Raw genomic sequence first — 18,112 nt, forward strand, 5'->3', positions numbered from 1 at the left:
GTTATCCATTTTGACTGGGATGAGATTATACCTCATGTATTTTTATTTCTTGTGGTGCTGGGACTGAATTCAGGGCCTTGTGCTTGCAAGGTAAGAACTCTACCAAGGAGCTATTTCCCCAGTCTTCCACATTGTATTTTTGATTTGCATTTTCCTGAAGGCTTATTATATTGAGCATTTTTCTATATGTTTACTGGAACTTTTTGTTTCTTCTTTTTAAAACTGTCTACTTTATTTGCCTACTTTTAAAATGCATTACTTAGTTTTTGATTGTTTGTTTAGTTTTATTATTTTTGTGTTCTTTATGTATTCTAAATATGAAGCTTGTATCAAATGCATACTGGGCAAAGAGTTTCTCCCATTTTATAGAGTTTCCACTTTTTTTCCTTGCTATAAATCAGGTTTTTAGTTTAATGCCATTTTTATTTTATTTATTCATTTTTTGATTTTGAAATTATTTCTAAAACATTTGTTGTCCTTACCAGAGCTTAAATTGCTTTCTCTTGTTTATTTTGTAGTTTTACAGTCAGGTCTTTTACCCTTTTTGAATTAATTTTGAACAGGGTGAGGAATCAGGATCCTCTTTCTTTAGAACTGAAACTTTATACTGAGCTTTAAAATTGGGGAGTCTTCCAATTTTGTTCTTTATATTTTTCTTGAAGAAAACCTATAGTTCATATTTGAGGTTGACTGAACTTCTATGTTCACTTTAGGCTTACCATTCCATATTTTTCAAAAATGACATGTGGGAATTTTGGTAAGGTTTACATTGGTATGTAAATCAACTTGCATTTTACTACTTCAGCAACATTAAATCTTATGAATAAATAATGGATGCCTACTTAGTCTTTTAAACATTTTGTATAGTATTTTCTGCTTAGAAGACATATTTGTAATTTTTTTGCTATGAATTTAATGTTTGATACTACCATAAATGAAAATTTAAATAATTTTGCTTTGAATATTTATTGTTCAGCTTCAAAAATTATATTGATTGATTGGTGCTATATGCTGCATACAGGCTGAAATTTTTTATTTAAATAGTTCTTTGGTAGAGACATTAGAATTTAATTCACATAAAGCCATATATCTGCTTTTAGAGTTAGATATAGTTTGATTGTTTCACTTCACATTTCTAATAGGATTTTTGTTGTGGTTGTTTGGTACCATATTGAACTCAGGGGCCCTTGACCACAGAGCAAGATCCCCAGCCCTATTTTGTGTTTTATTTAGAGACAGGATCTCCCTGAGTTGCTCAGTGCCTTGCTTTGCTGAGGCTGGCTTTGAACTCATGATCCTCCTGCCTCAGCCTTTTAAGTCACTGGGATACAGGCATGCGCCAACAATGCTCAGCTCTGATACGGATGTTTTTATTGTGTTTTTTACTGATTCAATCTCTTATTAAGTCTTTTTAGACTTTCTATGTCTAAGTCAGTTTTGATGGAAGTTTTATAGGAATTTGTTCACATTTAGTTGTTCATAATATGCCCTTAAAATTCTCTAAATTTTTTTGTGCAGTTTGCTTTGATGGTCTCACTTTTACTTTTTATATTTATGAACTTGAGTACTCTCTCTCTCTCTCTCTCTCTCTCTCTCTCTCTCTCTCTCTCTCTCTCTCTCTTTTCTTGGTTAATTGAACAAAATCAATTTTGTAAATCCTTTGAACAATGAAGATGTTTTCTTAATTCTTTCTTTTGTATATTTCTTTTATTCTTGCTCTATTCTTTATCAAAATTCATTCCCAGTGCAATTTGATTACAGTTTACTTTTCTTTGTCTAGTTGCTGCATAAAGTTAGATTTTGGTTTGGGAGGTTTTTCTTTTATAATGTAGGCTTTTGTGGTTATGAATTTTCTCCTGAGGGCTACATTAGCTGCACCTCATAAATTCAGGCATGTTTGCTTTCATTTTTTCCACCTAAACTATTTTCTATTTTTTTTCTTCCTAAAGAGTACACTGTCTAATTGCTACATGTTTGCAAAGTTTTAAATTTTGTGTTTTTTAACTTAATTTCATTGTAGTTACGAAAGGTCATTGTCCTGATTTCAGTGCTTTTAAATTTATTGATATTTTTTTGGCTTTAAAATGGCAAGTCCTGTACAATGTTTCCTACACAGTGGAGAAAAATATGTATTCTACTCTTTGGGGGAGAACATTTTGTATAGTCCTGTAGACCTAGTGTAGTTATATTGTTGTTCAAGTCAGTTTGTTTTACATGGATTTTTGCTAGTCATTTCATTCTTTCTTGAAAATGGGATATCACAAATTTCCCACCACTTTTTGTAGATTTTTTTCTTTTTAATCCTGATAGTTTTCACTTCACATATTTTGGAACACTGTTTTTAGACATGTGTACATTTATAACTTAGTTTGTGAGATTGCCCACTTTATTGATATATATTATATATCTTAATTTTTATCACAAATATGCATATATTTAATATATAATTTAATCTATGTAATTACAAGTATATATCATATTCTTGCCTCTATCTAACAATTTCTGTTACGGATGATTTTGTCTCACATGTGCAGAGCCCTCCAGCTGTTTTCTTTTTGTTTTTATTTGTTAGCTTGTTTTTTTCTTGTACTGGTGGTTTTACCCAGGAACACTTTACAACTGAGACCTGTCCCCAGCCATTTTTATATTTTATTTTGAGGTAGGGCCCAAATAAGTTGCAGGGAGTCATCCGTGAATTAATTGGGGTCTTGTCTCATTATGGGGCCATGGAGATTTAGGTTTTACCTTGGGAAATATCAGCAGCACCCCCAAGCACAATAGATTGCCCAAGGCACATGGCATCTAAAAGTTTCTAGGTGATATTCATTGGGTGTGACCAAGTTTAAAATTAGCCACTGCAGATTTCAGTCCTCTGTTTCAGATTGCCCAGGGAGATCCTTCTGTACTTTCTCATCAACTTATGGCAGAAAAAAGGATTAACATACCAAAGGTTGAGTCTGCCATGGAGACTGCACAGCTTACTAGAATTAATCCACAAGAGCCTGTATATTGTCTAACATTTCCCAATGTTCATACTCCTACAGGAGCAATATGGCAATAATTGGGAATTATTGAGTGGCCTTGCCTACCTCATTCTCCTCAAAAGTCATCAACTCATTTCCATGGCTTTATTACTCAGTTATTAAAGGAATGACATGTGTTTTGCAGATAGTTGGGTCATAGCCTAATATTATTGTTGTTCCCTTTTCTACTCAAGAGCATGATTGGCTTTGGCAGTCTTCTAATAATTGCAGATAGCTTTTGCTAATTTCCCTGGTCAAATGGAAAGCCATTACCTTCATGATAAAATTATTTAGTTTGCTCTTGTGACTACATTTATTTTCCCCAAAATTGTATGTGCTTAACCAATAGTTGGAGCACCAACAATATTTTCTGATGGATCAATTTCAGGAAATGTACGTTTCTATAGCCATGATCATACAGAGATAATACAGACATCTTATACTTCTGCAAAATGAGCAGAACTTAAAGCTCTCATTTGTGTTTTAATTCATTTTGCAAATGAGCCAATCAATCAATGTTTGTTCAGATATTTTACATGCTGTTTGTGTTACAAAAATATTGAAACATCAACTAAGGGGAACACATCATTGCAAGAGTTATTTAATTTGTTTCAGACCTTACAAAAGACAATTCAATTGTGTCACTATCCATGTTTCATTAGCCCTATAAGTAGAGCACATTCTAATCTTCCAAGTCCTTTAGCATCAGGTAATGATAAGATTGATTAACTTGTTGCTGTTTGTGAATAAATATCTTTATATGATTGTGCACAAGCCTCACATTCTTTACATTATCAGAATGCTTCTTCTTTACATAAAAAAACCTTAATATTCCTGGGAAATGACTTGTCAAATTGTTCATCAAATCTCACAATGTTTTAAACAATTTATCTTTACCAACTGGGGTTAATCCCATGGTTTATTATTAAATCAGTTATGACAAATGAATGTAACTCACATCCCTCAATTTGGCAAACAGTGTTAAGTTCATGTTATTGTTGATACTTACTCTAAATTTATTTTGCCACTGCCTGTGTAAAAGAAAATACTCAGCATGTTATTTCTCACTGTCTAGCTATTTTTGTAGCATTAGAATGTCTTTTACAGATTGAAATTGATAATACACTAGCTTATACCAATTTTTCTTTTTAGCAGTTTTGCCGTCAATTTTGTATTGATCATAAAACAGATATTCCATAGAAGCATCAAGGTCAAGCCATTGTAGAATAAACTCATTTATCTATTAAGCTACAATTATTAAAAAAGTGGGGGATAAGATCCCAGAAAATAACTTTAATCATGTTTTGTTTTAATTTTTTTTAATTGTGACTCTGAAAGTCACACTGCAGCTGAAAAACACATTTTTTTCCACTGCAGCAGGTCCCTTGAGCCATGTTTGGTGGAAGAATTTACAAACATAACAACAGAAAGAATAAGATTCAGTGATAATGTGGGGTAAAAGTCATGCTTGTGTTTCCCCAGAAAGTGCCTCTCATTCTATTGGGGTACCTGAATGTGATATCAGACATGGAGGACCCAGAACCAAGGTTCAGATTACTTAAGATTGATCCAGAGATGTCAGCCCTTGTGGAAGGCCAACCTTACAGGTGACTGAGTTACACTCCCCAGCTGGGTGCTGAGGTGCTCAGTCACAGAAATGGGTGTGTCTTGCTATAGCCTTCCGGGTGAAGCTATGCTCACCTGTTCATTTGTAATATAACCCCTTGCCCTGTTTAGGATAGAATCTTCCATGGAAGTGCCTTGTGTGTGTCCCCTCCTCTTACTGTGCCCTTGGGTGTGGCCTTCCCAGATGTCAGACAACCTGCTGACAGTGGACATCATGAAGATAGACTCAGCCCCTGAAACCTGACCCCTTGTCTCATTTGAGTAGCTTCTCCTCAATAAAAGGGGTCAGCGTGTGCTCTCTCTCTCTTTCTGTGGACCTTTAAGGTCAGAGGAGCTGTCACAGCAACCCCCCCAAAAAAGGTATTTGTGTTTCTTGTGTGGTTATTTCATGCAGCCCAGTTAGCCCAGTTTAACTAGAGTGACCCCTGAGCCTTTTAGTCGCGAGAACAGAAACCTGGCAATTGGTGCCCAACGTGGGGTGAAAGGTCTGTGTCTTTAAGCCCCTGGGACAAAAGGGACAAATGCTGGCTCCTAAGCGGACTCCAATTTAAATATTAAAGAAAGTGAAGTTGAAAGTTGTCTCCAGAAGTTAAGCATGCTTAGGATTGCAGAGTATTGTGGGTAAAATTGTAGAAAGTAAGTGAATTAGACAAAAGGAAAATCTGTGACATTAAAATTTTTAATATTGGGGTATAATTGTAGAGACTCTAAATAAATATAGTTATTAAGATGATTGATGGGGTATGTTGTTGAGTTGAGTCCTCTCCATGGAAAGCGCACTTTTGTGGATTTTTTAAAATGTTTTTTAAAATTTTTGTTTATTGGTTTTTCAAAAGATTACAAATCTCTTGACATATTTAAAATTGTTTTTATAAATCTGTATAAAAGATTTTTGGGGGGCTAGAATTGTTGCTCAGCGGTAGAGTGCTTGCTTAGCATGGGTTAAACCTGAGTTCTATCCTCAGCATTGCATAAAAAAAAGCCTAAAAAAAAAAGAGATTTTTTGGCCTTTATGTTCTAGAAGTTTGCGCTAGAAGAGTGAGATAAAGGGAGAGAAAATGTGATGTTTACTTGGAGAGAAATAAGTTTCAATTTTCTATTGTTTTTGTCAATACTCAGAATGTATGAATGGACCTTTTTACTACTTGATTCTCCTATGAATCAGAATGGCTGTAACTCAGCTGCTGGGTACAAGAAACTTTTGCTGCTGCTGCTCCCTGCTTGCTATGGGGTCCTAGCCCCTGCAGCCAGCAGCTCTTTTAACCCTTGAATTACTTGACCTAAATGCCAAACACAGACTAACTTAAGATCTGATGGTAATGCTAGCGTAAAAAACCTTTGGAGCACCCACATGCCACAGAAAAAAGTGCAGAATGTACAGGAGCTGCAACCGCAGGTGGCAGAGACAGAACAAGCTGCTACTGCAGTGAGATTGTGGCCAGGTGGGGGGAAATGCAGACAAAATCAAACAAAATGCAATCAGTGAGGAAAACTTGGGGAACTTTTGCTCTAACAATGGGCAGTGGACTCCATGTTTTTTGCATCACTATGGTAACCAGGGGGTGCCTGGCCGGAAGTACGGGCTTCCTGGTTTCACCTCCCATACTTTTTCGGGCTTCCGATTGGTTCTTCCACAGTCACTCAGACAGGAATTCTAGTTTCGCCTTCCAATGACTAACCTGTATTACTGTGTTTCAGATTTCTACCGAGCTGTTCAGAGTCTATTTTTAAGAATGCCTACCTGTAAATGTTAACAAAAGATATCTTTTTGAGACAAAATTTAATTCCACAGGTTTCTATGTTGCAGCCCTAAATTTAAGTTAGTTCTGAGTTAAATAACCTGACTTTTCTCTATAGTTGTGTTACTAAATAATGTTCTATTGATGAGAGATATCAAACATGCTTCTTTATATTTTACTTTTAATTTTGGAGGTTATGAGGATGCATTTGCTTGAAACAGGAATAAAGCCAGCAAAGTTTCTGTGATGACCAAAAAATCCTTATTGTCATCCTAACTGTAAAAATAAATATATATACTCAAGGATTTATTACAGTTACATCAAGTGACTTCACATAGAAGAGTGCACTCCTAGTTAAGAATAAATTAAAATGGATCCAAATGTTTTAAGACCACGTGGTTACATAAAGTTAATATAATTATAAGTTATGTTCTTATTCTTAATATATATATTTTTTAGATATTTAGATAACCTATATTTGTTAATTATTGAGAGCCACAGCCAAAGGGGCCCCAGCAAACTTCCAGCTGCCAGCTGATGATTGGCTCAAAGTGGCCCCAGCAACATCTAGCTGATTGGCTCCTCTGCGGTGATGTTCATTGGGCAGTTTCCCTGCCCTTCAGACTGCCAGCTGATGATTGGCTCACAGTGGCCCCAGCAACATCTAGCTGATTGGCTCCTCCACGGAGCTGCTCATTGGGGGACTTCTTTGGCTCCGCCCACGTAACCCAGCCAATCGGCCTCAAGAGCAAGAAAATTGTGGGAGGTGGAGAGGCTGGTGTGGGGGTAAGAGGCTTGTGGGAAGCCGGTGGTGGCAGTTGGGCTCTAAGGGTTTTTTCCTGAGAAGCGGTTTTGTTTGGCATTTGTAGTTCTAAAAATAAAGTTAGTTTCTTTTGACAAGTGGCTCCTGAATTGTGCCCAGCCAGACTGTGGCAGTTAATTTATAAAATAATTAGCACATGCCTAATTGATTAGTTAATATATATTTGCCTAACTGTGTTTCTTTAACAGAAAACCCATAATTTATGCTTTATATTTACATTTATCAGATACTCTCCCTTTTCAGTTACAGATATTTGAGATAAATGTGTTTACTATAAATTTGTTTTTAAGTGAAAATACAATCTTCAAGTGGTTTCTAATTCTCAAAGTTACTGTTCAAACTCATAAGATGATAAATAATTATAATTATGTCTACAAAATATCTAAGGATTTTAATTATATTTTCATTGATATTTCTTATCAAAGTATAATAATTTGTTTATAGATCCTAAGGTTTTCAGAAATTGTTCCAAAGTATAGCCAAAAAAAAAATTCTAAAAGAAAAAGATGCTTTAACAAAGAAAAAGCACACATGGATCCTAAAAAGAAGAAAGAAATTATCTTTGGGTAAAACAAGATCTTTATATTCATTTTCCTAAGTAAAAAAGATTTTTATATTGTTATCTAAACAGATGATGTAAAAAGTTAGAACAATTTAAAAAGAGATCTATATATACTAAACTGACTATAATTAATTTAAGGGTATTTAAGGTTATTTTCCTAATTTAACTATACTAATATGAGCTAAGATTTTGTCCATATTTTGACATGATAAACTACCTATTAAAATGTAAGTTTATTTCTTTAAAGTAAGATCCTTATTGCCTAATAATTCTTACTGTTTAAGACAAAAATTAGTTTTGGTAAATAAATTCACATTGTTGATTAAACACTAAGTATATTGAACTACTAACTTAAATCCCGATTTTAACAATTGTCCTTAGAGACTAAAATTGATTTATTCTAAGACACTGAGATACTAATTTTTACATATTTTGTTTGTTAGATAATTATAAAATTTAAAAAAAGTTTTATTAAGACTAATGTTCTCCATATTAAAGTTATATATTAATTTTAAACAATAAAGGTTACAAACTTAAAAAAATTCATTGATATTATATAAGTTATCTAACTAGATCTTTTGTCCATAAAAAATACAGTAAGATTTATATACTGCTTCCTACACAGAAAATAACCTTCATCATATTTTTTAAAGGCAATTAAGAGATACCTATTTAAAGGATAATATTCTAAAATATAGAGATTTTGAAACCTTCTCTCAAAAAGATTGAGGATTCTTTCTAAATTTTTAGGATGGATCGACTAGTCTATATTAAAAATTTTAATAATCTATAAAAGGTAAATCTATTCTTAGTCATTTAAATACTTGTACTATTATCTATAACTTAAACTAATAATACTATGACTTATGCCAAGCCTTTACTCAATTTTATTAAATAAAGAAAAGGGGGGATACAGGATCCCAGAGAGACACTAGATTTTACAAAATACTTTAAAAGTTTTTTCTTAAATTATATTATTGAGAGTCTTAGTGTTACTGAACATGATTCAGTAAATTTAATCAGATATCAAAGGAGAGTTTAAACCAGTTATCATTATAATAAGTGAGAAACCTGGCCCAGGAAGGTCAATTTCCAGCTACAAAGTTTATAGCCATGCAGCTTCACGAGCTTGTCAGGTAAATAAAAATGATGAAAAGACTTGTATGGACCCATTTTCCAGGTTCACCTTTAAAGTGTCTTGCAGTGTGGACTGGAAAGTCCACCCATGAAACTAAATTAATTGTCCTGACTGTAATGGTCAGTTATACCTATATATTGATTCTATGGTAAACAGACTGTCTGGAAGTATCTTTGAGAAAAAGAAAGTGTTGAAATAACGGATTGTTCTGCATCCGTGTGGATAACAGCTATAGACCAGATGTGAGTAACACCAATTAAGGGCCAGTTCTGTATGAGGGATCTACTCTTCGTCTGTCTCTCTCAGCTTTGTGACTATATTATTGTTTGTCTTTCTATGGCCTGTCTCCTTCATTCCTGAATTCATCCCCACCATCCCGGTGCTGTGAGCTGAGCCCTCCATGGAGAAGTAACCTGAGTTTGCTGATCCTAGGGTAAATGCTGGCATGGAGGCCACGGGGGCATTATCTATCAAGGAGACATAGAGCCCTCTTGGGGACGATGCCATGAACACTCCACATCACCCTGTTTGGCCCCAGAGAATGGCTGGTTAGCCAATGACAGGTAAGATTCCTCAAGGGAGAGACAACCAAAGACAGGCACAGTCGCAGAGAGGCCATCAGGAGAAAATTTGGGGGCCAGCAAAGGTGAGGCAAAGAACCTCACACCCCCGAGGTGCAAAGGCCTAATTCTTCTCCCCTTCTGAGAGAGGTCTCCTGCCCCATGGTTGCTTTGCTCCCCACATCCAGCTCAGATCAGAACCCTAGTGACAGAGACCTAGTCAACAGAGACTGCCTGCTCACCACAGCAGGAGACAAATGCAGCTACAGTAATAGGCCATGTCTGGATGCTTTTCTCTTTCTTGGTGCTCATTTTTTTTCTATGCCTTTTCTTTTCCTTTCTTTTCTCGTCAGGGTTCTCCTTTGACAATAAATTTAATAGAAGAGGGGAAAATGTTAGAATAGCCTTCAGTTGCAACTAACAGCTACGAGCACATAGAGTTTTCTCACAGTTTGGTTACACTAGACAGAAGATGATCGGCTTATGGATATCATCTTGCTTATGTAGATTGACAGGCATGCCCCACTCAAACCTTATAATAGTTGTGTACATTGCAAAAAGAAACTGAGCTACTGGACATTGACTTGAGGTTTGTCACCAGCCAGTTATCACCAGTTCTTGGGACTGAGGTAGCCAAATAGCAGAGCAACAAATTGAGCACACCAGTGACGGCAGATAAAAAACTCAAGCCAGCCAATTTTGCTGGACTTTAGTGACCAAGACTACATTTACCTTTATGGACAATTGTTGGAAAGATTATTAAAATAAAATTTTCCAAGGGTATTTTATTACTGACAGACCTAATTAACTCCTTATATATGAGAGTGAAGAGAAAAAATAATAAATATCCTGTAGCCTATAAGAATACAACTTACTGCCTCATTAATTATTGCCAGCTAATATTTCAGAAGTATAATATGCTGAAGTTAATATTCAGGCTTTGAAAAAGGTGTATGTTTATTAACCAGACCTAGCCAAACTGCTGGTCTCATAATCCCTAAAGTAACTACTTTAAATATTATTCCTTGCTTATTCAATTTCGACCTTTGTGGCTATGTCTTAAAACTTACAATGTATGGATTTTCTTAATGTTTGACTTAAATTGCATCCAACTTCTTTCATGGTCAGATAAGTGCTAATGGAAGGATGAGAACTAAGTAATGATGTTCTAAAAGACAATGTAATGAATAATGTGAGTGAGCCCTTTGCCCTATGGTTTATGGAGAGGCCTAAATGTCATGGCAATGAAAATGTGTGTTATTATGGCCAAAAACAATGTTTCCCAATAAAATTGGGAAAAGATTAAAAATCTTCTGATGAGTGTTTGGCAAGGTAATAATAATCCAGATTATTATGTTGACTGTTATGAAGATAATATGTTTTCTACTAATTATTTTTGTGTTTCAATAGCAGATTGTGATGACCTTGGACCAAGAGCCAAGTGACTGAAAGAAAATTTCCCAGTTACATTCCTTTTTTTATATTAAGAAAGGGGGAATATGTGGGAGGCCAACCTTATGGGTGACTGAGTTACACTCCCCAGCTGGGTGCTGAGGCGCTCAGTCACAGAAATGGGTGTGTTTTGCTACACCTTCCATGGGTGAAGCTATGCTCACCTGTTCATTTGTAATATATCCCCTTGCCCTGTTTAGGATAGAATCTTCCAGGGTAGTGCCTTGTGTGTGTCCCCTCCTCTTACTGTGCCCTTGGGTGTGGCCTACCCAGGTGTCAGTCAACCTGCTGACAGTGGACATCATGAAGATAGACTCAGCCCCCTGAAACCTGACCCCTTGCCTCATTTGAATAGCTTCTCTTCAATAAAAGGGGTCAGCGCATGCTCTCTCTCTCTTTCTGCGGTCCTTTAAGGTCAGAGGAGCCATCACAGCAACCCGAAAGAAAAAGGTATTTGTGTCTTTTGTGTGGTTATTTCATGCAGCCCAGTTATCCTAGTTTAACTAAAGTGACCCTTGAGCCTTTTAGTCATGAGAACAGAAACCCGGCACTCACCCATTGTAGGTGAAACTGCAGATTGGTACAACCATGCTGGAAAGAAATATGGAGATTCCTTAGAAAACTTGAAATGGAAGCACCATTTGACCCAGCTATGCCACTTCTCGATTTATATTCAAAGGACTTAAAGATCAGCAAACTACAGTGACTCAGCCACAAATATATTTCTAGCAACTCAATTCACAATAGCTCAACTATGCAATCAGCCTAGTTGTCCCCCCACACACATACACGCACACGAAGATTGAGGAGGAAAAAAATAAAAGTCTATTGGATTAGATAGAGGGAAATTATGGGAAGGGAAGGGAATGGTATAAGAAAGAGAGTAAACTGAATGGAACACATTTTTATGTTCATATATAACTACAGACCAGGATAACTCCACATCATGTACAACTAAAAGACTAGGATCCTAATCAGAATAAGTTACACTCCATGTATGTATAATGTTTCCAAATATACACTAGTGTCATGGAACACAGAGAAATGCAAATACTAAAATTACTCAAATTATCAGGACATAAAAACAAGAGGGAATTTTGGGGATCTTGAGAGAGGAAAGATGTCTTAGAATCATACTGAAGATTCAATCAGAAACCACTTTTAAAAATTTTTTATTTTTTATTTTATTTTTTTGGTATGAAGGATTGAACCTATGGGCACTTAACCACTGATCCACATGCCCAGCTCTTCTTTATATTTTATTTAGAGACAAGATCTCACTGAGTTGCTTCAGGCCTCACTAAGTTGCCAAGGCTGGTTTGAAACTCGCTGTCCTCCTGTGCCAGCCTCCTGAGCTGCTGGGATGACAGGCATGAACCACTACACCAGCAACAACAGAAAATTTGATAAAGAGTACCTCATCAAATTGATAAGAATTTTCTCTTCAAACACCATAAAGAATGTGAAAACAGTCTCTAGACTGAAGCATTCCAAAATCTATGCATACATCAATATAACATGATTTTACTAATGAATGTTTTCCAAAGGTTATTGATATGTCCTGTGCAAATACCCCATCTCTGAAATCTGGGGGATCTTAGAGTGTGTCTCCACTTGCTGCTCAGGTGACACAATCTGAGGCTAAAAGGGACCCTAAGAACTCTGCAGCCGCGTGTTCCTGCAAGAGCCCGCCAGGGGGCGCCCTTCCCACACACTCCACCCTTCTCCTGCAGGATTTTTTTAATTGGAGGAGGAATGATGGGGTCTGACTCTCCGTGGTTTGTGGAGAGCCTGAAGCGTCATGCCAAATGACAATGTCTATGTTACCATTGCCAAGTGCAAGGCTTCCCAATAAAATCGAGAAAAGATGAAGAATCTTCTGGTGAGTGTTTGGCAGAATAATAATAATAATAACAACAACAACAACAACAACAACAACCTGGATCTTCCAAGTTGGTTATGTCCTAGAGATAGTATGTTTTCTACTAATACCTTCTGTGTTTCAATAGTAGATCATGAAGACCTCGGACCAAGAATCCAGTGACTGAAAGATACAGTTTCCCAATCGCCTTCAAATATTAAGGAAGAGGAAATATGTGGGGAGCCACTCTGAATGACGCCCCCGGTTTCCAGTCCTGAAGCAAGAGGCTCTGACTGATCACTACATCAATCCCTGAAACTATCTCTCTCATTCTTTCTTGTTCTCTCTTTCTGTGAACCCTTAAGGTCAGAGGAGACATCATAGAACCCAAAGGAAAAGGTATCAGGAAGCCAGGAGGGAGATCTGGGGCAAAGATGGGACTAGTTTTCTCATTACATTTCCTGATCTGGGTCTCAGGTGCGTAGAGTTGGACATTGTTTTTATTTTTTTTTTTTCTGATGACCTCTACCTTTGGATAGGATCACTCAGTCAATTCTCATATAATGTCACTGTTAATGTCGTTAGTTTTATATCTGCCCTTTTACATTCTATTTTCTTATGTCTTTTTGGAGGAAGGGTGGGGACTGGGGATTGCATGCAGGGGCACTCAACTACTGAGCCCAATCCCCAGCCCTATTTTGTATTTTATTTAGAGAAAGGGTCTCGCCAAATTGCTTAGGACCTTACCATGGCTGAGGCTGGCTTTGAACTCATGGTCCTCCTGCCTCAGCCTCACAAGCTGCTGTGACTTGAAGTGTGCCCCATCATGCTCAGCCCTCTGAACTACATGCCCTGAACTTCATCTCTATTGCAAGTTTTATTTTAAGACAGAGTGAAGCTAAATTGCAGAGGCTGGTCTAGCAGGTTACTGATCTATTTTTGTTGTTGTTGTTTGTTTTGTTTTGCTGTTTGTTAATGAAGGTTTCTGATTTTTTTTTATTTTAGAGAGAATGAACTCATTATAGAGCTGGGACCTCCTGAGAAACTGAGGCAGTGACAAGACCTCCTTGAACCCTTGATTTTTGCAATCACATCAGAATGTTTTCAGACATGTTGCCCTGTAACAGGCATGAACATCTTGAAGAGAAAGGGGACATTCTCAAGGGCGAGAAAGGTTCCTATCAGACAGCAGAGAGACCCTGTGCCTCTTCTGCACTCTAGTTTTATTGGAGTCCGTGAGAAGTTTCCAGAGAGTCCTGCCCAGGTGCACTTTTGGACTTTTGACAGCAGGGTGACATAATACTTTCAAGTCTCGAGGGTCATGGCAACTCTATGTCACCTTGGCCCATGCTGAGCCATTCTAATTAGATTCTTATCCAAAAAATTATCCTTTCTTCCAAAATCTGGTCTGTGGAAAGAGTCACAAAGTCTGTCCCCGCATGGTCACTTGGGTTCCTCTTACGGGGGTTTCCTGCCTGCATTTCTCATGCAGATCACAGGCAGTTGGCTGAGGAATGTGACATCTCCTGTCTACTTGGGCCAGGCAGAGTTGCAGGTAAATTGCTTTTTGGAAATCATGCATTTGCAGGTCAGCACAGCGAGCCCATTTTACAGGATTATTCTCTTAACCGTCTGTTCCCACCATTCTTGCCTGTGTCCCCTAAAAGACTAAGAGACACAGGTACAGAAAAAGCACAGCTTTTGCTGACAGTGTGACAGGATAGAACATCTGGGCGAGTAGGCAAGTTGCAGTCAGCATTCTATCCTCTAGTTCACAAGGGTCCCCACTTTCCACCCTAGTTCCTCTTTGGCAGAGTACTATGGGGTGCACCAACTTCCAGATCTTCACCTGGGTTTCCCTGTGTCCCACTGGGCTGTTTAAAGAAGCATGCTGCAGGGCAGAGTGGCCCATGCCTGAAATCCCAGTGGATTGGGAGGTTAATGCAGGAAAACTGCAAGTTGGAAGCCAGCCTCTGCAGCTTAGGGAGGCCCTAAGCCACTTAGCCAGACCCTGTGTCAAAGTCAAAAAGATCTGGAAGTTTGGCTCAGTGGTTAGGGAGCGCTCAGTTAAATCCCTGGTATCAAAACCCCCACATATTTTCATATAAAGCAATACACCCTTAGTTGTCCCCAACTCTCTTTGTCCTTTTGTGCCAGGAAAGTCTTCTTGGATTGAGTGCATGTTGGACCTAGTCACTTTTGACTTTACGTAAATCAACACTGTTTCTTTCTCTCTTGGTCAGGGTGACCCCTCCCCTACCTGCTGTGTGGGTCCAGGGTGGTTCAGGTGCATGGACTCGGGATCTGCCACATGGACAGTCTGGGGCTGTACACATGACTCTCCATTTTGCTCTACTTGCCCTCAGGCTGCCTTTCTTATGTCTCAATTGTACATTTAAAGCAAAATACTATATTCTCATACTCAGCCATGTTTGGTATTTGATTTAGAGTCAGGCTCTCATTGAGTTGCTTAGCACCTCATTTTTGCTGATGGCTAGATTCAAACTAGCAATCCTCCTGTCTCAGCCTCCTGACCCTCTGGGATTACAAACATGAACAACCATGCTTGGCCTCACCCTCTGATTTGTCAACTTCTTCATTGGATTGATAGTAGGTTGGAGTCACCATCTGGAGTTATTCTCTCAGGCCCATTACAGTTATGCTCACATCCACCTTCTTTGAACCAAAATAAAAGGGATGCTCAGTGGCACAGTCCCCCTGCCCTCGATTCAATCTCTACCATGGGGGACAATAAAGGCACCTGGAATTCAATTCTCAGCCCTGGGCAGCTATGTGTCCACTTTTCCACACCTGTGGGAATATGACATTTTACACAATAGCCCCCCCTTGGCCTTGGGCAATATTGTTAGGTAGAATGAACTTGGGCCAGTAAGCAGGATGTGATAGACTTCACAAAGCCCAACTTAAGAGTAGAGAATAAAGTTGTACTTAATTTCCAAGAGGGGGATAGACATGACAGGTAGTATTGGCCTCAAGTGGCAATTTTTTATGGTTTATATGCAGGGTTAATGGGCCCAGCTGAGAAGGGTTTTGGTTTCTTTCTGATTTGACTATCAGTTTAAACCCAGGATGCTGAGAGTGCTGGGTCAGCTCCTGGGGGTATGTTGCTTCCTAGGGCTTGTGGCTTTTCTTGAAGACCTTGACATGGAAAGAATACACTGGAGGGGGACTTCCTCCTGACAAAGTGAGGTCAATCTTTGCAATAGAGTGACATGTGTCAAGGGGGCAAGTGAGTGTGAGCTCACAGACAAGTTATAAGACCACAGATGCCTGAAGCTTAAATCCTACAGATAATACTGAATCCTAGATACAAGTTCCTCTATCCATGCATGCCTATGATTACCCTTTCTATAAAATCTCAAATTCCTTCTCAGCATCTGAAGACAGGGTAAGGACAGGGTTTCCTTGTCTTCCTGGTGTAGCTGCACTGGTCAAAGTTTCTTTCCTGCTTTGCATTATAACCTTTTCTGTTTGGTTTTGGGTGAACACCTGACCAGTCCTGTGGGCTCATCAGAGTCACATCTCTGCAGAAGGCTTCCTAACAGTCGAAGTAGAACATCTACACTAAGCCCAAAGCACCCATTTTATTTCCATGGCACATTGCTGCCCTAGAGGATCGCCCTACTTCCTCCCCCACCTTTTCTGCTGGAAATGGAACCTTGAGCATCAGAGCAAACCCCAATTGCTTCCTTTCATAGATCAGGAGCCTCCTCAAAGCAACAGAGGCCAGGAGGTGAGAAGAATTACTAAATAGTTTTCATTTTTAGATATTATATATGGGTCATATATATGGTATCTTTAAATAGTGTTTTAAATTTTTGAGACCCGTGTCTTTCTAAGTCGCTTGAGGTTGCGCATCAGCTGGGGGAAAAAAATATATATATATTTTATAGATATATTATATATATAATATATATTATATATAAAATATATATTTTATATATATAAAATATAAATATATTATACAAAATACCTGTTTTATATATAGAATATTATATAAAATACATATTTTATATATAAAATATATAATATGTACTATATATTTTATAAAAAATATATATAATATATATTTTATATATACAAAATATATATTAAATATATATATTATATATATAATATATAATAAAATATCGTTCTTTTTTTTTTAAGGTACTGGAGAATAAACCCAATAAAGCTTTACCCCGTCCTCTGAGCTCCATCCCCACCTTTTCATTTTATTTTAAGACTGGGTATCACTGTTTGCAGATGCTGACCTGACCTTAGGCTCCTTCAGCCTCATCCTCCTGGAGAAGCTGTGCTTTGTTTTTGTGTTGAGGTTAAACCCAGGGCCTCGCCATGCTCAGAAAGCACTCTATGGCTGAAGCCTAGCTCAGCAGCAGGTGTCACCTCTGTCCCAGAGCCTAAGCCAAAGCTTCCCACCTGGATTCCTTCTCAGCACAGCCCGGAAGCTCCTCCTGAAAGGGGCTGGGGCCAAGAATCTGTCACTCTACCTAATTTCAGCCAGTGATTGGATGATGTTAGCTGTCAATCACGATCCAGAGGCGGGCTTGGAGGCCATACATCCGGGTTGTTGGGGGGGAACTGTCCCATCAGTGCGCAGAGGCAGGGGAAGGGCGGGCTTCAGCAACCTCCCGGCTTTTCTTCCTCACCGACTGGGCTACTCCTGCAACCCAGCTGACTCTGCGCTGCCCGTGTTCCCGGAGATCTTGGGTGCTCAGAGGTCACCAGAGAAGCCAAAAATGGTGAGTTCGCTGAAGGTTGGCGGTCAGCACCTGCCTCGGGGCGGCGCGCGTGAGCTGCCGAGTGCCCCGGAGTTCCCGCTGTCGGGTGGCCCTTGGCTCCGTCCCCTGGTTCCCTGGGTTTTGAAGGGTGGCTCAGGTCCCAGGTGTCCCCTTTGCTCCCTACCGGTGGCCCGCACTTACTTTTCCCAACATGTAGGAAGCAGGGCCACAAATGCACCTTCCTTCTCCCAGTGGAGCTCAACCCAGTGGAGGTCCTCCAAATTGCAGGCGCCTCCTGCCTTCTAAAATGCCACCCTCCCTCCACCTCACAGCTCAGCCAGACATTCTTCTTCCCACTCGTTTCAAATGGACACCTTCTGGTAATTGTCATTATCACTTAGTGAAATATTGGAAAGAATCAATCAATCTCCCTTCCCCCCTCCCTTTCCCTTCCCTTCCCTCCTCCCTTCCCTCCTCCCTTCCTCCCTCCCTTCCTCCCTCCCTTCCTCCCTCCCTTCCTCCCTTCTTTCCTTCCCTGTGTTTTGGAATCTAGGCTGGCCTCCAACTTGTGACTCTCCTGCTTCAG

At 38.7% G+C, this 18,112-nt stretch overlaps 1 protein-coding gene across 1 annotated transcript in view; it reads left to right on the top strand.

Moving 5' to 3' along the window:
• The first annotated feature begins 17,319 nt into the window (after nt 1-17,319).
• LOC144371222 (uncharacterized) overlaps nt 17,320-18,112 on the top strand; it is a 43,706-nt gene continuing 42,913 nt past the window's right edge. Inside the window, 1 exon segment of the mRNA XM_078033642.1 lies at nt 17,320-17,547. Within this exon segment, the coding sequence (XP_077889768.1) occupies nt 17,320-17,547 (228 nt within the window).

The sequence above is a fragment of the Ictidomys tridecemlineatus genome, chromosome 16, assembly GCF_052094955.1.
Source record: "Ictidomys tridecemlineatus isolate mIctTri1 chromosome 16, mIctTri1.hap1, whole genome shotgun sequence".
Taxonomy (NCBI): domain Eukaryota; kingdom Metazoa; phylum Chordata; class Mammalia; order Rodentia; family Sciuridae; genus Ictidomys; species Ictidomys tridecemlineatus.